This window comes from Xenopus laevis, chromosome 5S (genome assembly GCF_017654675.1).
Source record: "Xenopus laevis strain J_2021 chromosome 5S, Xenopus_laevis_v10.1, whole genome shotgun sequence".
In the NCBI taxonomy this organism is placed as follows: Eukaryota; Metazoa; Chordata; class Amphibia; order Anura; family Pipidae; genus Xenopus; species Xenopus laevis.
This window is the reverse complement of record NC_054380.1, coordinates 36,309,990-36,333,210: the sequence shown is the minus strand read 5'-3', so window position 1 is coordinate 36,333,210 and position 23,221 is coordinate 36,309,990. Positions and strand designations below refer to the sequence as shown.

Below are 23,221 nucleotides of genomic sequence, written 5' to 3'. Positions count from 1 at the left end.
ACTCTTGAGCCAGGCTTGCCTTCGCCAACTGAGACCAGGCGAAGTGCAATAGAGTAGATAGGGATTGCTTAAAAAAAAAAGCTGAAATTTTTTCTAAGTCCCAAAAAACGCTGGCGTCTTTTCCTTTTTAAAGGAGAAGGAAAGCTATGGAGGCATTTTATTGCCAATAGATTAGCTGCAATAGTGCAAGCTAGAATGCTATATTTATTCTGTAGAATGTTTTACCATACCTGAGTAAAAATCTCTAGAAACTCTCTGTTTGTTTAGGATAGCAGCTACAGTATTAACATGGTGTGACATCACTTCCTGCCTGAGTCTCTCCCTGCTCTGGGCTCAGATTACAGTAGAGAAGGGAGGGGGGTGGGGAAGAGGAGCAAACTGAGCATGCTCTTGCCCAGGGCAATGAGGTTTATGCTGAAAACAGGAAGTCTGATACAGAAGCCCATGTGTACACAATAGAAGGAAATAAATGCAGTGTTTCTTTTGACAGGGACTCAGAGCAGCACTACTTTGGGGGTTTACTGGTATATTTAGATGGACCTTTCTGATAAGGCTTACTTAGTTTTAACCTTTCCTTCTCCTTTAAGGGTGATAGGCTGAAAAAGATCGTACATTTTTTTGGGGGTACCCTCCTTCCCCCCTAGATTTCCTAACATATGGCACCTAAACTATACAGTGGGCACATGTATAGGGGAAAATAACAACTCTATTTTATTTTATGAAGCTTTCCCAGCCTTGTGTAGTGTAATGTATTCGCTGCTACATATACGTCCATTGTACTTTAACTTGGCACCGTATGCAAATTAGGCATCGCTAGCGTAACTTCGCTTTGCTTGACGAATTAACGCTAACGCAACTTCGCTACCGTTCACCTTCCTGAGCGCAACTACGCATTTTAGTGAATTTGCATAGCGCTGGCGAAACTAGGCCTGGCGAAGTGCGGCAGAGTGTGGCGAAGCTATCTAGGCCTAGTGAGGCTAGGGGGACCCCTTTCTCCAATCCCCGAAGGGAAAGGACACAGATAACTTCTGAAGAGGTCTGTCGTCTTTGCGCCCATTCAGGGCCGGATTCAGGGGGAGAAGGAACCTGATGGCCACACATCTCCCCCCTAGACAACACAAACCCGGAGGTATTGCACCCATCCTTGAAAAAGTGCAAAAAGTGCTATAAAAATAAAAAAGGGTAGGCTAAAATGCATAAAAAGTGTGGCAATGAGCTGCTCCAACCTATCAGCCAGAATATAAAAATTTCTTAGCTCCCGCATAATGGCTGGGAAGCATAAGAGCATATTGCGCAGAAAGTGCAAGAATGCATTAAAGTGCCGGTACCATGGTTGAACTCCAACCCAGTGGTTTCAGGCACCTCAGGTTTCAAGGCCTGGGACGCATAGTCCAAGCTACCAACATACGCCTGCCCCTGGCCAGAGGATCAAGTGCCTCAATGTCCCTCAGTGGATGGATTCACATGGACACACCCATAGCTAGATACACCCCACCCACCTTGGGCTCGATACTACACTTGATATTAGCCAATGGTCGAGAAGCGACGGCCCACTTGATCCCATGGGCAGGGCTGTATTTACATAGTGGGCGCCCCTAGGCCCACTGCCGTTCATCGTCCCTGTCCCCTCCCCCTTTATTTGTGCAAATTTTCGTCATCTGGACTGGAGCAATGGGGATTGGCACACAGCGCATCCCCAGTGTTTTTGAACCAATGTGGGTGTGGGTGGGCAGCATGTCGCCCCCCCTAAAGTCCTGCAGCCCTAGACCCGGGCCTAGGTGGCCTTTGCACAAAATTTGGCCTGCCCATGGGATTTGAGCAGCCTGCATGTTGCAATGAAACACACCCTCAACCCATACCTCATGAATACAAAACTGCTACAGGATGCAAAGCAGGCCCAGTCTGTAGATTCTGGCACAGTCACTATTTACTAGACCTTTGGAGGGGGGCTCTGTGTTCTATTTTGAATCTCTGTTGGGCTGTGATGCAAGGTGCAAAAACCATAGCCAGATGCACACACACATACACACCATCCAGGATAACTGAGTACATAATTCCTTTGTTCCTCACAAGAGGCAGACACAAAAACATGGTAAAAGCAGGGGCTTTATTTAACCATATGGTGTTTATAAATCACAGTTGAGCAATATGTACACAAGCAGAATGGAATCACATTTTAAAAACCTGTTGGGCACCAAGACTGGTGCACTCAAACTAAACATATTCTGTAAAAACAAAAGTTTGCAGAATTTTCACATTTTGTAAGAACCAGATAACAGTAAAATGCATGTTTAACAGAAAAAAAACAGAAAAAAATACTGAGTCTCCGCTACGTCATTGGTTTGTAGGGGAAACTAAACCCACACAACTCAGCTGACCTGTTACAGAGAAGAAAAGCAGGTGTCTTAATAAACTTTATAGTGCACTTAATATAGGTGTATTATTTATAGTCATTTTGGATAATAATTTAAATGGCGCTGTAAACAATAACTTCTACAGTTGTTTTTTTTTTAAACCAGACATTTTGTTAATGAAAGAAGAAAAAAAGCAAACATTTTCTTGATGCAAATAAAGTCCAATGTTATAACAAAACTCATGCCTATAGACTCTGCTAACAGCATTCATTATAAGTCTGTTTGCTCTTTACTTCCGCTTTAATATATATATAACTGGAAAGAAAATATACAGTAAAATAAGATATACACATAAATACATATCTATCCCCACTCCAAACTTCTGATAGCCTTGAATGGCTAATGATTTTCCTTCTGATCACTCCTTACATTTGGGCCCTCAACTGAGAATTTTATTTAGGAGTAAAGGACGATTCTGTCTGAAGCTCCTGATAACACCTCAGGATTGTCTAACAATGTACATTCCATTAAAGAGAAGGTCGCATGGATGGGGTTCTTATAATCCAGGATCTTTGGAAGACGCCTTTAAATAGTTAAATGTTCTGTGTTATTGGCAACACAAGCAGCTTTCAGGTTTTTGTATCATGAATTTTACTTGATGAGTTGAGAGCTGGAAAGAAATGAGAAGAATGTTAGTCCAGTGCTAGCACAGTTTATTGTGATATCTTCATATTCTAAAACGAATTGTTTTATAAACTATAAACAATAAGCTGGAGATACTTATGACAGGAAGGATACAAGTCTATCTTGGGTTAGTGTGGGTTTGTAATGCAACCAAGGCCCAGAGTAGCTGTCAAATATACTTGTGCAAAAAGGCTATTGTTGCCTACGAGTTGGCCAATTACTTTCATATAGTTGGCCAGCTCGATTTATTGCAATATATGGACAAAAAATTTTGGGAGATGAGGGCATTTAGTAATAGTTTGAGGCACAACATGTCTTAATGTTTTGAAACCTTAATGTAAGTCTGTGACTACACAGCGAGTGTAGGAGCTGCATGTGAAATGTGTTAAGCAGGGTTAATAACCTTAAAGCGTTGGTGTTTGCTGTGCATGCTGGGAGTGTGGGGTGCAAGGAGGGAGTAAGTGGAAATAAGTGACTGTTGTGTGTTCTGAGTGTTATCTGGCAAACAGCTTTTTCTCTTCTCTGTGGGTTAGTGGGTAGATACACTTAGGAGCAGATTCATCAAGGGTCGAATTTCGAAGTAGAAAAAGCTTCGAAATTCGACCATCGAATTGGAATACTTCGACTTTGAATATTGAAATCGACATTTTTTACATCGAATTTGGCCATTTGCGGTTGAAGTAAAATCGTTCGATCGAACGATTAAATCCTTTGAATCAAACGACTTCCATAAACGTAGAAAATTGCTCTAGAAGGTCCCTAGAAGGTCCCCATAGGCTAACATAGCACTTCGACAGGTTTAATTTGGCAAAGTATTGAAGTCAAAGTTTTTTTAAAGAGACAGTACTTTGATTATCGAATGGTCAAATATTGGAACGATTTTACTTCGAAACGAATTCAAAATCGTAGTATCTTATTCAATGGCCGAAGTATCCAAAAAAATTACTTTGAATTTCGAATTGTTTTACTTCGAAAATTCCCTCTAATTCACTTCGACCGTTGATAAATCTGCCCCTAAGTGCTTTTTATTTATTTTTGTGTTTTTGCCTGAGATATAGTTTTAATAAGGGGTTATTTTATTTTAAAAATCTAAGTATATTTAAACACAAAGCTGAAAACAGATACATTTATTTACTGTGTGACATAGTGTAGCAAAGGATCTTTAGACATTCTTTCCTTTGTGAATTTACAGATGGAGAGTAAGTTTTTATATGGGTGCCTTGGGTAATGCATGGAACATATAAGGTGTTATGTGCCCAATAGTTTTGCAAACACAATTTTCCCTGCATTGTTTAAAAAACCTTTGTTAACTAGATCTCAGTCCTGGAGAGTCAGTATACTTTATTATAGGCCTTCTTATATTAAAGGGCTGGCTTCATTTTACAAAACTATCATTTTCGAAGAATACACCAAAATAATGACTGCTGTTCTATCATTTATGCTTTCAAAATTAATTGTTTTTTATATTCACAGTTTATCAATTATAGAATAAATCCCAACATATGTTTATACTGATCCAATTGATTATTATGCAGCCTTTCTATTAGATGAGCCAGCAAATGTGGGCCTATCCATTTCCATGTTGCTCAGTGACCCAATACACCACTGTGTTAGTCTGTTAGTCCGTTTGGTTTGGTGTTTTGGTTGATTAACTTCGGTTTGATTGCACCCAATGTTGTTTAGTAGAAGTTGTAACTTTTAGTCACTAATGGGCAGATTTATCAGGGTAAAGTAAAGCCATTAGATGGTCGAATTTCGAAGTATTTACGACTTCGAAATTCGAATGGCTTTACTTCGACTTCAAATGTCGATTTCGGAACGATTTTACGTTGACTTCAAAAAACTTAGTAAAATGCTTACCATAGGCTAACATAGCACTTCGGCAGGTTTAATTTGGCGAAATATTGAAGTAGAAGTTTTTTTTAAAGAGACAGTACTTGATTATTGAATGGTCGAAAATTCGAACGATTTTACTTCCAATTTAATTCGAAGTCTTAGGGGCAGATTTATCAAGGGTCAAATTTCGAAGTAGAAAAAGCTTCTAAATTCGACCATCGAATTGGAATACTTCGACTTCGAATATCGAAGTCAAAGGTTTTTTACTTCGAATTTGGCCATTTCCGGTCGAAGTAAAATTGTTCAATCTAACTGATAAATCCTTCAAATCGAACGATTCGAAGAATTAACATAGCACTTCGGCAGGTTTAATTTGGCCAAGTATTGAAGTCGAAGTTTTTTTAAAGAGACCGTACTTAAATTATCGAATGGTCGAATATTCGAACGATTTTACTTCAAATCAAATTCAAAGTCGTAGTATCCTATTCGATGGTCGAAGTATCCAAAAAATTACTTCGAATTTCGAATTTTTTTTTTACTTCGAAAATTCCCTCGAATTCACTTCGACCCTTGATAAAACTGCCCCTTAGCGTAAAGTGCACCTCTCAAATAAGCAAATGTTTCCTGGTGGTTGCTATTAAAATCAATTTAGCTGGGAATGTGTTCTGTTATTTCTTCCAGGGTTTTGATATTCAGTAACATCATAGTTTCACAGAAAGATGTTTAAAAGGATTAAATTGAAGAAGATCTGTAAAGACCCCTGCAGCTCAAAGCTGTAAAACTGACTGGTGACTGCAAAACTAGACAGTAATGTAATTAATCCTAAAATAAAAGTTGTTTTTTTTTTGACTGGAAGCAATATTATTTAAACTGAAAAACCAAACAGCAACTAGAAGAAGCATAGATTTTTTTTTTTGGTTAACCTGCTAGTTATTGTTTTCTCAAACTCTGGGGCATAATGGCAAAAAAAGGATCCGTTTCTAAAAAGTGCAAAGAGCTGGTTTGATTTCATCCATGATAAATATGTGTCTAAAATGCATTTACAAGTGAATAAAGAAATGTGAAGTAGATAAGTACCTTGCCTTTTGTCTCAGGATTCTACAGTCTGCGAGTCCGCTTGTGTATTCAACTCTGCACTGTCCTGAGAGACAATTTCTTCTTCTATGGGTTTGTTGATGGACATGCTTGATTCACTTTCTGTATGTGTAATCTGCAGAGTCACTTGTTCTGTACACTCACAGCCTGCAGCTTTTAAGGATTCCTCGTGCATGTGTACAGGTGTGTGTTCTTTATCCTCTTCTTGTACAACACAGCCATCATGTAATCCAGTGGCAATAGCTACTGCAATGGGTTTAGAGGTTTCCTGAATATCCTGTTTCTCCTCGGCCGTCGCTACTTCTTCTGCAAACTGAGCAGAAACAGGTTCAGTCTCTTCAGCCTTTAAGCTATGCTTGTGGTCTACACTTTCCCCAGTGTGAATTTCTTCAACAATTTCTTCAATCTTTTCCACTGATGTTTCAGTAAACTTTTGTACTGAGACAGTACTAAAGGAACTGATAATGGTGGTTTGAACAAGGTTGTCTTCATTAGCATCTGTGCAAACAGAGATAGATTCTTGAATGAAAACACCATTTTCTGGTATATTTTCTTCTAAAGTACTTTCATGGGTGGCAGCCTTTACAACTAAACAGCTTGCGGCTGCTTCAATTGCTGCATCAACAATAGCTGCTGCTTTTTGAGATACAGACTGTGCAACTGTATGTACAGCCCCAGAGGTCTCACTAAGGTCATCTGCATATTTTGGTGTTTCACAGGCTTCTTTGGTATCTGTTGAAGTCTCAATAGGCATTACAGTCTCTGTTAAGATCTGCTCTTGTACAGCTGCAGTAGTAACTGTCTCACTTGTTTTGGTAGCCTCAGAACTTTCAAACTCAGGGATATTTGTGACCTCGGTCACGGTATCTTCAGGCACAGTAGCAGATTGTTGCTCAACAGGCATTGAATAGATGGTTGGTTCTGGCACAGTCTCTTGTTCGCACACTGTAACTTCATCCTGTGGCACAATAGACTCAAGGTTCCCTTCCAAAACAACACAATCAAGGGTTAATTGCTCTGATATGTTTACTGTCACCCTTTCCATTCCGTGCTCCTCTGAAACCATAGGAATGGTTTCACTAACAATATGGGGTACTTGATCATCAACTATTTCTTCAGGTGTTTTTTCCACAGTCATAACAACATTTTTCTCTTGCTGTTCTACATCATTCAGATCCACTGAACATGGGACATCCACATTGGCATTAAAAGTCAACACTTCACTTTCATCTGTATATTCTTCTAAGACAGTTGCTACGTTCTCAGTTACAACAGGTGAAGTATAGACATCTTTTTCAGGTGCAGATGCTGAGTCATTGTCCACTCTCTGCTCCATATCTGAAGACTGCTCCTCAGTTTCTTCAGAAGCACAGTCTATAACGTGTACTTCAACTTCAGCGGGGGCGCTTTCTCCAGTTAAATCATTGGCAGTGATTTCTACTGCCTGCACTTCTGTAAGAGTAGTATCAGTTTTTCCAGCCTGCTCATCAACAACAGTATTCAGAATTCCAACAACTTGCCCCTCAACAGGAGCAGCAGTAAATTCTGTAGCTGTTTCCTCATTGGCAACACTTTCTGCAGTCAGTGTCTCAGTAAAAGAGACAGCATTTTGTTCAATTTGCTCTTCAAAACCAGTGTTAAAATCTTGTGAAACTTGCTCCTGGGTAGTAGGTGTGGCAATGTCTGTAGTCAGGCCCCCATTGGTACTTATGACATTTTCTGCACATGGTTCACTATCAACAATGGTGGCACTTTCTGTGGCCTCTTCCTGAAATGCAGCATAAACATTTTCTCCAGCTGTTTTTTCAACCAGAGAGGCAGTAACTTCTACAGACTGCTCCCCAACACTCAAGTTTTCTTCAATCTGCTCTTCAGCAGTAGCAGTAGTAATAATTTCATTAATATACTCCACAGCAACATCTGTTACACTTTCTTCAGTTTGCCCTTTGGCTACAGCAGTGGGACTGTCCTCAACTGCAGTAGAGATACTTTCCTCAGCCACACTGATGACACTTTTTGCAGTCACCTCCTCAACAGCAAAAACAGCACTTTCTGCGATGTCTTCCACAGTTGTAAGGTCGATACCTTCTGCAATCTGCACTTCTGCACTTTGCTCATCAACTGAAAGGGTAGCCTGTTCCTTAGCTTCAGCAGTGACACTTTCTGCAAAATGCTTTTCATCTACTGCAGCTGCAATCTGGACCTCAGAATCAAAAATGACAGTTTCATTTGCCTGTCCCAGTGCTGCAGCACAGATACTTTCTATTTGTCCCTCAGTAGCTGTGAGGGCACTTTCTCCAGCCTGATCTTTGGCTAAACTTGGGGCACTTTCTGCATCATACTCCTCAAATGCAACAGTTTCTCCAGATTCCTTTGCCAAAGTAATAGCACTTTCTTCAGTCTTTTCCCCAGCAGCATCCACAACACTTTCTGTAGCATGCTCCTCAAATGCAACAGTTTCTCCAGATTCCTTTGCCAAAGTAATAGCACTTTCTTCAGTCTTTTCCCCAGCAGCATCCACAACACTTTCTGTAGCATGCTCCTCAAATGCAACAGTTTCTCCAGATTCCTTTGCCAAAGTAATAGCACTTTCTTCAGTCTTTTCCCCAGCAGCATCCACAACACTTTCTGTAGCATGCTCCTCAAATGCAACAGTTTCTCCAGATTCCTTTGCCAAAGTAATAGCACTTTCTTCAGTCTTTTCCCCAGCAACATCCACAACACTTTCTGTAACATGTTCCTCAGCAGCAATGAGGACTCCTTCTGCAACCTGCTCATCTGCAATTAGGATGTCAATTTCTGTAGCTTGTACCTCTTTTGTGGTGATTGGGCATTCTAGAGAAACAGAGAGCATTTCAGCAGTATTCTCCACAGATGTAGCAGAAGTTATTTCCTCACTTGGTTCCTCAACAGTTATGGCATTACATTCTACAACATGTGCATCATCTACATTTGGGGCACATTCTCTCTGCTCCTCAGTGGCAGTGGTGGCACTTTCTGTAACTTGCTCCTCAATGGCACTTTCTAAATCCTGCTCTTCAACAGCAGTGTTAAGACTTTCTGCTTCCTGTTCTCCAATTGAGACAGAAAAACTTTCCACAGCCTGCTTTTCACCAGGTGTGCTTTCTTTATCATGTTCAGCTGCAGTGGTAACTTCCATGGTTTCATCTTTAGCCATACTAAAGGAAATCTCTGAAATCTGTGTCTCAGCCTCACTGTGTAGATATTCTGCCTTTTGTTCTTCCTTCACAGTATGGTGGCGTTCTGCAGATTGTTCAACTATGGAAGCAATTTCTGCAGTAAGTGTTGCTGCAACAGATGTTGGACTTTTTGCAACTAGCTCATCGAGCATTACTGTTGAACATTCTGAAACTTGCTTTTCAACTTCATTGGATGCATCCTCTACAGAATGCTTGTCACTCTCATTAAGGGCAGACTTGGCAATTGCATTAGCCTGCTCCAGTAGCTCCTCTGGGTCACTGTCTCTAGCCAGTTCCTCTTCCAAAATACAGACACTCTCTGTTGCCTGTGTTGTTTCAGTCAAAACAAAACTACATTCAGTTTCTTTCTCTTCAGCAAAAATCGGTGCATTTTCTGTAACCTTCTCATAGATGATTGATTTTTCTTCTAACTGCTGCTCACCGGCACCTTCTTTAGGTTCTAAATCATCTGAAACATGTGGATGTTCTATGATTTCTTGCTCGTCTGATATGAGAGCAACGTCTTTAACTTGCTCTTTGTGAACAGTAGAAACACTTATGCTAGACTGTTGTTCACTCAATTCATTTAGCTGTTCCTGTTCCAAAGTTGGAGTACTTTCTTCAACAGTCCTCTCAGAAGCAACGTCTACATGCTCCACAGCAGAAATCGAGTCATCTAAGACCGGCTCTTTTATAGGGGGGGCGTTATTTTCTGTTGAAAATGGTGTGACTTCTTCAAATTGGCATTTTGCAGGAACTGAGGCAGTCTCGTGATCTGGTGTCCTTATGGCACATTCTTCAACCTTCTTTTCAGACAGAACAAGAATACTTTCATCCTGTTTCACTGCAGTATCAGCTATTGTATCAGCATGGCTTTCCTCTAAAACAACTATCCTTTCACAAGCTTGTACTTCAGCTGAACCAACACTTGTTTCCTGTTTCTTCTCTTCTAGCACAGTAGCATCTGTAGGATATTCCTTTGTATCTACTGGAGCATCTATATCAGCCTTGTCAGAAGATTTTTCCTTGGCTGTCTCAATGACAGCAATTTTATTAATTTGCTCCACAACAGAAACTGAGTCAGCTCCATTATTTTCTATCACAGATTTAATTTCTGACGAACCAGGCCTCTCTGCTAACACAAGGGTGCATTCTTCAATCTGTTTAGCTGAAAAAATGGTGCTTTCTTCATCCTGTTTGGAGGAAATACAGATATTTTTTTCATCAACTTCTAGCCCATGCTCTTCAGCAGAAGTGCAGATGGTTTCTTGATTTGGTTTTTCAACCAAAGACTGCTCTGCCAATTCTGTGGCTGAATTGAGGACTGAATCCGTTTTCTTCTCTGGCACATCCAAAATCTGGCTACCCTCATCTTCCTCTGGAATGAGGGTAACTTCTTCAGTGGGGGTAAAGGAGTCACTTAACTGTGAAGCAGCAGATATCATTTCAGTTGTCTGTTCAGCACATGAATATTCAATTGCTTCTGCAAGAGCAGTTAGAGCTTCAGAAGTTAATTCCACCTCATTAATTATAGTGTTTCCTGCCATCTGTGAAACTTCACCAAAAATTACAGCTTCCTCTACTGTAATTTCAGACTTTATTCTTTGATTTGTATTAGGCTCTGTAAGTTCATTTGCTTGCTCAATAGTTTCTGTAACATTTGCACTTATCCAAGAGGGAGCCCTGTCTTCCAGACTGGTAACAGCTCTCTCTCCCTCGACAACAGTTACAGTAATTGCATGAATAAGGCCTTCTGAGGTAGCCTCTGGTGTTTTCAATTCATCTTTTGAGACATCATTTAAAGCATCTTCTGCTTGCTGAGCTTCACGCTTCTCCTGCTCAGCTGCATCAAACTCAGACAGCGGAACTACTGCCGGCACATCAGCATCATCATCCATTGCCTCACATCCTTCTGTTGATTTTCCAGTATCACTTATTGTAGCTTGTTCCTGCTTGCCATCTGATTTTTTCTTTTTTCGCCCAGGGATTAGTTTTTTAAACGATACCCATCCTTCTTCCTTTCCAGTTTCTCCATCTGAAGTTGGCTGTTCATTATTGGACACTACACTAGTTTCTTCAGTTTTCTCCTCTGCCCTGGTTCTTGATTTTCTTCTTGGATTAACTAGTCTTTTAAAGGACTGCCAAGTTGATCCCCCTTCTCCTTCAACAGGGCTTGTTGATTGGTCCGGTGAGGGGCTATCATATACTTGTTCATTTTCTTGTGAGCTAACAATTGGATCTTCTGATTCCTGCTCCTTACTTTTATTAACTTCTTCCTCTATTTTTTTATTCTCTTCAATGTTTTTTTGAGTTTCTTCCTCATCTGAATCAGATGTCTTTCTTGCTCTTTTCTTGGCAGAGCCAACACAGATTAATGCTTCCCATGACACTGAGTTGTCAACTTTTTTCTTATTTTCTTCTGTACTTTTTTCAAGTTTTTGTTCCTCACCATTTTCTTTGGCTTCTTCTTGATTTTCAACTGAACCAGTGCTATCAGTAGAGGACATCGTAGAGGTCTTTATCTTTTCAACTTCTTCTTCTTTATCACTTTCTGATGGCCTTTTTGGGCGTCTTTTGGGAGTGACTAGTTTTTTAAATGATGCCCATGGTGTAATACCCTCTATTTTTCTCTCCCCATCAGATGTGGCCCCATCCCCTTCTGTTTCCACTGTCTGTGGAACATCTTCTGGCCCATTTTCTGTGGGAGAGGTCTCTGCCGACTCCTCAGGAGAAGAGGGTGAGGTATTGTCTCCATCACCTTCAGGGATGTCCGATGATACCGGTACTTCTGTAGTATACTCTGTCTTAGTGTCATCTTCCTTCTTTCCTTTATGCTTCTTCCCAGAGAGCTTCCTTAAACCATTTCCACTGAAAAGCTTTTTTAACGGGCTACCTTGAAGTTTAGCTTTTTCTTGTGAGGACAACAGTTCAGTTTCTGTCATTATAGGTTCCTGGCATGTTTCAGCTTCCTTGCTCTCTGTGTTTGCAGCTGACTGGGCCTGTTCAATATGTGTGTCCTTGTCATCTTTGTCACAGGTGATTTCAGTGTCGGGTGCCATTTCTGAAAGTGTTTCCTTTACTTCCTCTGCAATAGCAGTAGAAGTGCTGACCATTGTAACTTGGTTTACATCTTTGTCGTCTGCAGTGTCAGATTCTTTCAGTTGTTCATTGACCTCATTTGGCACAGGAACAGCATTATCTACTACAACAAAATTTTGTATACCCTCTGTTATAGATACTTCAGATATGTTGGCATTATCTAGTTTAATGTCTGCTTTAGAATCTAACGGTTGATCAGCTAGGCATTCTTCTGGCTTTGCCAATTCATTGGTATTGGGCTGAGTTTCCTTATTGATGCATGCCTTTGATTCTTCAATTTCATTTGCTTCCTTTGGTAACGTCTCACCATTGACTATTATTTGGTTCTCCAAAGCTGCCTCTTTGGCTTGTTGAGAATCAACATTTTCCTGTTCTTCACTTAAAATATGCTTTTCAACTTCCTGGTGATCCTCCTCCTTTGACTTTCTGAAACTCGTCTTTTTTCTCAGGCCAGCCCAACCCTGTGTAAAAAATTTCTTTAGTGGGGAAGATGTTTCAACAACAAGTGGGTTGGTTGGAGATTCTGGGGTCTTGACCTGTTCTTTTTCTAATTTAGTTTCTTCTTCACTCTTTGGCTTTTCTGCAGATACCTCTTCTTGAGTCTCAGTTTGAATTATTGGATCTGTTTCTGACTGTTTCTCCACTTCTTTGGTGTCTTCTGTTTCCAGCACATTTTCATCACTACCATCATTTTGCTTTTCATGATTTTCTGTTCCATTTACTTCTACCTTCTCCTGTTTCACAGTTAACAGCTGTACAGGTTCAGATTTTTCAGTCTTGTCCTTTTTCACAGTGAATTTGAAGCCCACAAAATTAAAAACTTTTTTAAATCCAACTTCACTGGACTGCGTTTCATTAGTTTGATCTGGTGACTCTTCTGGTGATTCTAAAGTTGCATTTGTGGCTTCTGGTGCTTCATCCTGGCCCTGTTCCTTTATTTCACTTTTGAGAGTAGCTTCACTAGAAACATCCTCTATGTTTTCTGCTGGCCCTTTAATTTGTGTTGAAGCTTCTTCTTCTTCCACCACTAAAATGAGAAAATACCATTAATTAATAAATATTAATAATTCTTATACAATACAAACATAGGTTAGCGCATTCGTTTGTATGAACATAGAACTATTATATCTGACATTTGTGTGTTACTGGATCAGGTTATATAAAACAAGTGGGTTTTGTTTGTAGAATTAACTTAAAGGGACACTGGCAAGATTTTTATGGTGTAGTTATTATTTCTAAATTACATTTTTTATTGACACTGCAAATAATTAACACTACCATATAAAATCTAATTCTAAGAAGTATATATTTTTTGTACTTGTAATATTGGGGTGTAGGCAACCATCTCAGGTCATTTTGCCTGGTCATGTGCTTTCAGAAAGAGCCAGCACTTCAGGATGGAACTGCTTTCAGGCAGGCTCTTGTTCCTCCTACTCAATGTAACTGGATGAGTCACAGTGGGACCTGGATTTTTGATATTGAGTGCTGTTCTTATATCTACCAGGAAGATGTTATCTGGTTACCTTTCCATTGTTCTGACAGGCACAGACTGGCAATCTGTGGGTTCTGGCAAATGCCAGAGGGGCTGCTATCAGGTGCCATAGTCACTATTTAGTGGGCTGCTGGGACCTGTTTGGGCCTCTTTGTACTTGGAATGCCAGGGCCTATTCGACTTCCAGTTCAGACCTGTGTTCTGCTGATAGGCTGTTGGGGGGGGGAGCGAGGGGTTGATATCACTCCAACTTGCAGTGCGGCAGAAAGAGGAAGATCACAAGTCACATGACTGGGGGCACCTGGGAAACTGACAATATGCTTAGCCCCATGTCAGATTTTAAAATTAAATATGAAAAAAATTGTTTGAAAAACAGAGAATTCTGCTGGAGCAGCACAATTAACTGGTGTGTTTTGAAAAAGGCATGTTTTCCTGTGACAGTATCCCTTTAAGGGTCTTATTTATGTAGGAGAACATGCAACTGTGTGTTATTTTATGAAGTGTCCTTCTGTACTAAAGGAATATCTGCCCTCTCTAATTCTAAATCAGCATGAAATGCCAGACATTTTAATAAATTAGTTGGTTATTTTAAATAATCTAAATCGTTTTTAATTATGACCTCTTAGTTGAGAAGCAAATGACGAAAAAAACAAAAGATAATTACTTATCAATATGGCTACTATCTGCTACACTCACCTTACACTTAATGGGTTTTAAATTGTGTAGCTGCTGGATTTCTATTATAACTTGCATCCCTATTTAAATAAGTGCAATAAACCTATCTTAGGATTTCTTCTTATTCACATTAAACCTTTTATGTTGACTGTTTTTAATTTTGTGTAGAGACTTAATAACAGAAACAAAATTCCAAAAAGCCTCCGAATATCAATGGAGTTTTATTCTCCACTGGAACAGTTAAGCAATTGCAGAAGGGCCCAAAACCACCCCTGCAACATCATATTGTATTTTAACTTGGAAGTTCTTGGACTACAAACTTGTTCTTAACCATTTTTAGGCTGATAACATTACAGGTAAACGGAAGCAGCAGGGGCCATTTGACTGAAGGATACTGCTGGAGAAAACTTCCAAGTCTAAGGTCCCTGACACACCTTGCAGGAAATCTCTTCTCAACAAAGTAGATAGAACAATCGCACACCCTTCCACAGATCAGCCTGGTGCACAATCCTAGAGGCTCCGGCAGCCTCACATACTGTATACTGTGGAACAGAAGAGGGTCGGCACACAGGCATTAAAGTTGCAGGATTCCCTGCTCGTTTATTGTGCAGAATGCAACATTTCAGGGTCACGCCCCTTTTGTCAAGCTTGACAAAGGGGCGTGACCCCGAAACGTTGCATTCTGCACAGTAAACAAGATGGGAATCCTGCAACTTTAATGCCTATGTGCCGACCCTCTTCTGTTCCACAGGAAATCACTTCTCCCATGGGTAATGAAGCACCTGACAGTACCTGCCTCTTCAAATTCATGAAACACATTACATGGGACTGAGTAATTATCCGAAAATGCTGAAGGAGGCATTTTTAACCTGGGATGGCCGCATGTAATGTGTTTCACAGGAGACTTAAATCGCTTGCAGGAGAGGAGATCTCCTCTCGGGTAATGAAGCACGGTGTGCAAAGAAGAAAGTGCAGTAGCACTAAAGGTACAACAAAATAAGTTGGAGAAGAACAAATTGCAAACAAAGTGAAACTGACACAAAAAAAATGTGCATTTAAAGTTACCTATAAGTCATGTTGATAGATTTTTGCTAATATATCTGCTTTTTTAAGTAACTGTTACTTGAAGTTCCTAAACCCGACTGTTTCCCCAACCTGACTGTCCTTTCTCAACCTGTCAAGAGTTTCTAATGCTAATTGACTGTCAGTATCCCTTTCAAGCTACAAGAAAGGGCACATTTTTTTGAAACATGCTTGCTCCGTGTTTTGTTTTTTCTTTGATAAAAATGTCCTGGGAAAATTACTTTTGTTAGGTCATGTGGACACTGCTGCGTTGGCAACAAGCAAATCAACAGGAGATCCCATGAAACAACACCCACAGTCACTTTACAGCAGCACAGCCGGCAAATTCCCCAGAAAGACATAAGCCTTGCTGAAAGTTAGCGGCTAGCTGCCCATTACTTGCCCACAGTGGTCCCCAACCAGTGGTCCCCAACCAGTGGCTTGTGAGCAACAAGTTTCTCATCAACCCCTTGGAAGTTGCTCCCAGTGGCCTCAAAGAAGCTGCTTATTTTTGAATTCCTGGCTTGGAGGTAAGTTTTGGTTATATAAAAACAATGTCTACTGCCAAATAGAGCCTCCTATAGCCTACCAGTTCACATAGGGGCTACCAAATGCCCAATCACATCACTTATTTGGCACCCCAAGGAACTTCTTTCATTCTAGTGCTGCTCCCCCAACTCTTTTTACATTTTAATGTGGCTCACGGGTTGGGGAACCCTGCTTGCCCAGCACAGTAAGATTAAGGGTGTACTGTGCTTTCTGTTGCACTGCTTACTCCAGTTGGTTCTAGAGCTTGAGGAAGAAATTGTTGTGTTAATAACAGTCAGTGGTGGGGGCATTATCTTTCATTCTACAGAATTATCCTTCATGCACACATTTTACTTCCACAAACTGAAACAACTGTTAATTTTGAAGTAATTATACAGCCTCAGTTACTTTTTTTAAATATTCAAGGATTTAGGCTAGAAATGCTAAACGGCCTGAGCTTATGTACCAGCGTTAAGGCCCCCATACAGGACAGACCAAGTTGGCAGCTTATCGACCTGTGTGTAGAGCCCCTCGACGGGCTTTCCCGATCGATATCTGGCCAAAAGTCGGCCAGAAGCTGATCATGCAGGTTAGAAAATCCCGTTGGCTCGCGGCCGCATCAATTCCACGATCCGACCACCTGTTTGGCATCCGTTCTGATCCAATTGTTAGGCCCTAGGGCCCACGATCAGAACAGCCCGATATCGCCCACTTCAATGTGGGCATATCAGGGTGAGATCGCCAAATGAGCGGATCCATACATCTATGGCCACCTTTAGGCCTCTGCATGCTTGTGGCAGTGAATATCTGTTTATTTAAATAAGCCACAGAAACTCCCTATGTTTTTTCTGCTAATTCACTGCACAGGGGGGCCTGGGCCAGTGGGACACCAGAAAAACACCCAAATCCACACCCCACCTGACAATATAGGCACCCCCTCTGATTGCAGGAGCAAGGGGAAAATACTTGGTACTGTATGTGTGGGGAGATGGGGTATATCAGCATCAGTGTCTTCATGATTGGGGCCCAGTCTGATGCTGACTGCTCATGCTCTGAGCTGTTGTCATCTACAGTATATACACAATATAACATTCTAAGTACAAGGCTGATAAAGTCTTGTATGAATATTTACCAAGGTATGATTGAGAGTTCTTCCGCTAATTGCAGTATCAGACAAACTGCAGAAGGCTGACTGTGCTTTATCTTTAACCAAGAGCAGGCTAATCAAATTTTGGTGCAGACAATGTGGCCTCAGCAAAAGCAACCTAACTACCTGACCTAGGAAAAACACTGACCAAATACTGAATGAGTATATGCCATTTAGTTTTAACAAAAAACTTCAATTTAGGCACATTACTGAGAAGGTCACAGCAGCACTAATCTCTTTTCTAATACATTCTCTGGAAAGCATGCACATATGGCATTGTACATCTTACATGGGATAGGGGGGGAGCCAATAGATGACATACAAGGCTTATCATGTTTCGTCATTCATTATACATAAGTTTCTCATTGGGATGGTTTGTTTCTGGCAACATCATTTACAAAAAGAAATGAGAGAATCATCATGGGGTTTATGGGTGATGTTTAAAACTATAGAATTTAGCTGCTAAACATGTCAAGTAATAAAGCTTGTGTATTAAAACGAATTTACTTGGACATTAAATTAAAAAAGGGAAGGGGCTTTGGGGGAATAACAGTTAATTCGAGAGATCTCCATGTGCTTCAAGTCATCTCTGCTGACATCTGGAGCTGGTTGACAACTCTCTCCTGGGATTCCTAGAGTTGCCCTGGATTTATTCCAGGAATTCCCAACATTCTACATTCATCAGATATTCTGTGTACACACCCAACTTCCCTCTCCTCTGACTCTTCCAGGGTTTTTTACACAGACCACATTTTGCAAAGTATGCAATAATTGTCTTTATGTTTTAAGTAGAGGGTACGGTTTTATTGGAAATAACAATATACAGAATCCTATGTTTTCAGATTAATTGCCATGTCTTTTAGCCAGCACAAGAGAATAAAGGGTTTATGCTTGCTGGTTTGTTATAAGGTTGATATACCCATATACACATATGTGTCCAGTTCTGCTTCACTGAGAAACATTTTATTGTATCTTAATATATAATCAGCAAATCTTGTTCATTCCACTAGATGTCTTTGAAGATATTACTGAGAATTTTCAGTATATTCAGACTAGCAGTTTAAAGCTGAATACAGTCAAGTCTATTACTGTAAGCAAGATCAGACTAATAGTTGAGAATTACGTACCACCCCAAGTCTAATTAAAGTTTACCCTAAGGGGCCGATTCACTAAGCTCGAGTGAAGGATTCGAATGAAAAAAATTCGAATTTCGAAGTATTTTTTTGGTACTTCGACCATCGAATTGGTTAAATTCGTTCGAATACGAACGAAATCGAACGAATCGAACGAAAAATCGTTCGACTATTCGACCATTCGATAGTCGAAGTACTTTCCCTTTAAAAAAAACTTCGACCCCCTACTTCGGCAGGTAAAACCTACCGAAGTCAATGTTAGCCTATGGGGAAGGTCCCCATAGGTTTGCTAACCTTTTTTTGATCGAAGGATTTTCCTTCGATCGTTGGATTAAAATCCGATCGAACGAAAAATCCTTCGATCGATCGAACGAACGTTTAGCGCTAAATCCTTCGACTTCGATATTCGAAGTCGAAGGATTTCAATTCGAGGGTCGAATTTCGAAGTATTTTTTACTTCGAAATTCGACCCTTAGTGAATCTGCCCCTAAGTCACCTTCAAGTTTACTTTTAGTTTGTTATAGAATGGCTAATTCTTAGCAACCTTTCAATTGGTCTTCATTATTTATTTAATATATTTTTTTTAATTATTTACCTTTTTCTTCTGACTCTTTCCGGCTTTCAAATAGGGGTCACTGACCCCATCTAAAAAAACAAATGCTATGCAAGGCTATAAGTGTATTGTTATTGCGACTTTTTATTACTCATCTTTCTATTAAGGCCTCTCCTATTGATATTCTTGTCTTTTTAAGAATCTGTACGTTTGCTAGGATAAATTGGACCCTAGCAACCTGATTACTGAAATTGCAAACTGAAGAGCTGCCAAATAAAAAGCTGCAAAAAAAGAAAAAAAAGAAAACCAATTGCAAATTGTCTCAGAATGTCACTCTCTGCATCATACTAAAATGTAATTTAAAGGTGAATGGCCCTTTTAACTGTAATTGCAATTCGTCTGACGACAATCAGCCTCAAAGGGACCTCAACCAAAAAATTGTGCATAATAATGTCAAAGCAGCTTTCTAATATACATTAAATATTTTTTATTATTATTGTACACAAAATGGCAACAAAAAGCAGCATTTGTTTAACCGTTTCTATTTTCTAGCTTTGACTCTTGAAACAATTTAGCAAAAGTCAGTTCTCCTTCAGTTCCTTTAATTACTGGCTTCTGTTACATTGTTTCGGGAGTAAGAATCAACATTGTAGAGAATCTCAACAGCCAGATCCTTTCAATTGCATTTGAAATTCACTATAAACCATTAAAAATGTTTGAGATATATTCTTTTATTATTAAAAAAAACTATTTTGGGTGGAAAATCACTTTAACAAGTTACCTGAACTAGGCAAAATAGAAATGCAGCAGAGGATATTTATTCTCCCAGCTAGGGATGTAACTGCAGTTGTTACAAAACTGCAAGTACTTAGGACCTGTTATCCAAAATGCTTGGGACCTGGGGTTTTCCGGATAATGAATCTTACCATATAATTTGGATTTTCATACCTTAAGGGGCCGATTCACTAACTTCGAGTGAAGGATTCAAAGGTAAAAAACTTTGAATTTCGAAGGTTTTTTTGGGCTACTTCGACCATCGAATGGGCTACTTCGGCCTTCGACTACGACTTCGAATCGAAGGATTCGTAGTAAAAATCGTTTGACTATTCGACCATTCGATAGTCTAAGTACTGTCTCTTTAAAAAAAAACTTTGACCCCCCTATTTCGCCATCTAAAAGCTACCGAAGTCAATGTTAGCCTATGGGGAAGGTCCCCATAGGCTTGGCTAACTTTTTTTGATTGAAGGATATTCCTTCGATCGTTGATTAAAATGATTGGAATCGTTCAATTCGAAGGATTTTATCGTTCGATCGAAGGAATTATCCTTCGATCGTTCGATCGAACTATCTGCGCTAAATCCTTCGACTTCCGTATTCGAAGTCGAAGGATTTTAATTCCTAGTCGAATATCGAGGGTTAATTAACCCTCGATATTCGATCCTTAGTGAATCGGCCTCTAAGTCTACTAGAAAATAATGTAAACATTAAAATAAACCCAATAGACAGGTTTTGCTCCCAATAAGGATTAATTATATCTTAGTTGGGCTCAAGTACAAGGTACTGTTTTATTATTACAGAGAAAAAGGAAATCATTTTTAAAAAAATTTGGATTATTTGGATAATGGGATATGGGAGACGGCCTTTCTATAATTCGGAGCTTTCTGGATAACGGGTTTCCAGATAATCGTGGCAATCGTGGATATTTTCATCCCGTGTGTTATGTACCAGTCTTGGGCTGGAACATAAGACATATATGTAGATAGATATGGCTGCCTGAGCAACTTTTGCAAATATGTTTTAGTAATCATATACAGGAGAGTGAATGTTAAATCTATTTTGAAGTCAGTCAATTTCATTAAAATTATGAAATATGAAAACTACTAATATTACTATATAGCTTTATGATCAGGCATCAACAGGACAAGATTTCATGATAAATAAAACCTCAGATGTTAACAGAAAGACAAATATATTACCTTTTGGATTCTATTTGATCCAATATAACAATTAATAATAACAGTCTAGTATACATTTGCCAGTATAAAGACAAGCCAGTTAGAACAGCTGCTGATTGTCTATTTTAAAGCATGATGGACAGTGACTTGAACACATAAAATCTGGAGCTGGAGCCTATGGAGCTGAAAAATAAAGTAGGGTCATGCAGTCCCCAGCCAGAGGAATTGCTTTGTAGGGGGCCCATTTGTAGGGGGCTTCTAGTTAAACCTCTGCAAGACAGCTGGTCACTTATCAGAATGAAACGTTTACTATGACAGAAAATTGTTTGGTCGAGCTTAAGGAAATGTGCAGGGGGAAAAGTAGTGGAAAGAATGTATTCTTAATGGCCGAAATAATGGCAATCATTTGTAGCTCAGCAGTGAGGGAAGGGAAAGGGGAATTGTGACTATAAATGTCAACTGTAAAAAGAGCAAAACAGTATCCTGCATGGCAACTGTTTCATGGCCTCACAATCTGGATTGAATTTAGCATTTTGTTTAAAGGGGTAGTTCACCTTTAAGTTAACATTTAGTATGTTATTGAATGGCTAATTCTAAGAAACGTTTCAATTGGTCTTCCTTATTTATTTCTTATATATTCATTTAATAAAAAATGAAAGCCAATTGCAAATTGTTTCAGAATATCACTCTCTACATCATGCTAAAAGTTAATTTAAAGGGGAACAACCGGTTTAAGATATGTGCCATAATGCCTATAGGCCATTTTGATCAAGAAGAGCTATTAATCATCATCATCATCATCATTTATTTATATAGCGCTGTCAAGATACGCAGTGCTTTACTGCAGTTATAGCAAACAGGGAATAAATGGTGGATAACAGGCAAGGATTACAGAGTACAATAGGGTTTACAAACTAAAAGGTTAGGGTACAATTGAGACATTAGGATTGTATAAACACTTTGTCATTTTTGATACAGCAATGATTAATTAAGGTACATCGAATAGGCCTCTTTAAACAGATGGGTCTTTAAGGAGCGCTTGAAAGTTTGGAAGGAAGGAGAAAGTCTGACAGCTTGTGGCAGAGAGTTCCAGAGAAAAGCAGAAGCCCGAGAGAAGTCTTGTAGACGAGAATGGGCAGAAGTGACCAGAGGAGAAGTGAGGCGAAGATCAGAAGCAGAGCGTAGGTTTCGTGAAGGAGTGTTTTTGGAGATTAGAGATGAAATATAGGGAGGGGTTTCATTATTAAGGGCCTTGAATGTGAGTGTATGTAATTTGAATTTGATTCTAGAAGAGATTGGGAGCCAGTGAAGGGACATACATATGGGAGCAGCTGATGTTGAGCGGCGAGCTAGATGAATGAGTCTAGCGGCCGCGTTTAGAATAGATTGGAGTTGTGAAAGGTGACTTGTTGGAATACCTGTGAGGAGTAAGTTGCAGTAATCAAGGCGGGAGATAGGGATGTAGCGAACGTCGGAAAAAAAGTTCGCGAACATATTCGCGAACTTGCGTCAAAAATGCGAACGGTTCGCGAACGTCGCGAACCCCATAGACTTCAATGGGAAGGCGAATTTTAAAAGCTAGAAAAGACATTTCTGGCCAGAAAAATGATTTTAAAGTTGTTTAAAGGGTGCAACGACCTGGACAGTGCCATGCCAGAGGGGGATCAAGGGCAAAAATGTTTCTAAAAAATCCATTGTTGACACAGCGCTGCGTTTTGTGCTGTAAAGGGCAGAAATCACACTACATTTCTAAACCTGTGTAATAAAATGCTTTAAAACGTCCGGCGTCTACATGCCAATCAAGTCGTGTAAAAGTTACAGCCTGTTCACACGCAAAGACGAAACGCGGTGCTTACTGCAACGCAAAATACGCAAAGAGCTTTAATGAATGATACCGTCAAGTGAGCAAATAATAGTTTTTAATTACTAGTTGCTTGTCACCTCCAGGATGTTCGTCCTGTTGGTGGCAATATTTCTGTAGTGGTGTGTTTAGCAGTCACCGTGCTTGTGCGCACGTGCACGGTCAGGCAGAGGTAATTCAATGTACAGTGAAGCGAACCAAAAAACACTGATTCTGCAGTGTGGGCCCAGTTTTGGTCTACTTTATTGATCACCTGCGGTGACCATAAAAGATGCGATTTTGCCACTGTTGCAGAACCCTGAAAAATTAGGCATGTGTACTTTCCTGAAAAATTATGATTTTTTTGTCGCAGCCACTGAACCAGAAGTCCAGAAACAATATGCCATATAAATGCTGAAAATATTAATTTTTTTTGTGGCAGCCACTGCAGCACAGAGGCCAGAAAAAATATGCCATATAAATGCAAACAATATTAATTTTTTTTTTGTCGCAGCCACTGCAGCACAGAGGCCAGGAAAAATATGCCATATAAATGCTAACAATATAA

General features: G+C 39.8%; 1 protein-coding gene across 3 annotated transcripts in view; it reads right to left on the bottom strand.

Moving 5' to 3' along the window:
- Window positions 1-2,088: 2,088 nt before the first annotated feature.
- akap12.S (A-kinase anchoring protein 12 S homeolog) overlaps window positions 2,089-23,221 on the bottom strand; it is a 76,006-nt gene continuing 54,873 nt past the window's right edge. For 2 of the 3 annotated variants that reach the window (XM_041564411.1, XM_041564413.1), the window contains 2 exons: window positions 5,952-13,295; window positions 2,089-3,024 (listed from right to left, as the gene is read on the bottom strand). In XM_041564411.1, the coding sequence (XP_041420345.1) occupies window positions 5,965-13,295 (7,331 nt within the window). In that variant the 3' untranslated portion in view covers window positions 2,089-3,024; window positions 5,952-5,964. The remainder of the gene's footprint in view (window positions 3,025-5,951; window positions 13,296-23,221) is intronic. The other variant, XM_041564412.1, reaches the window with a different exon arrangement.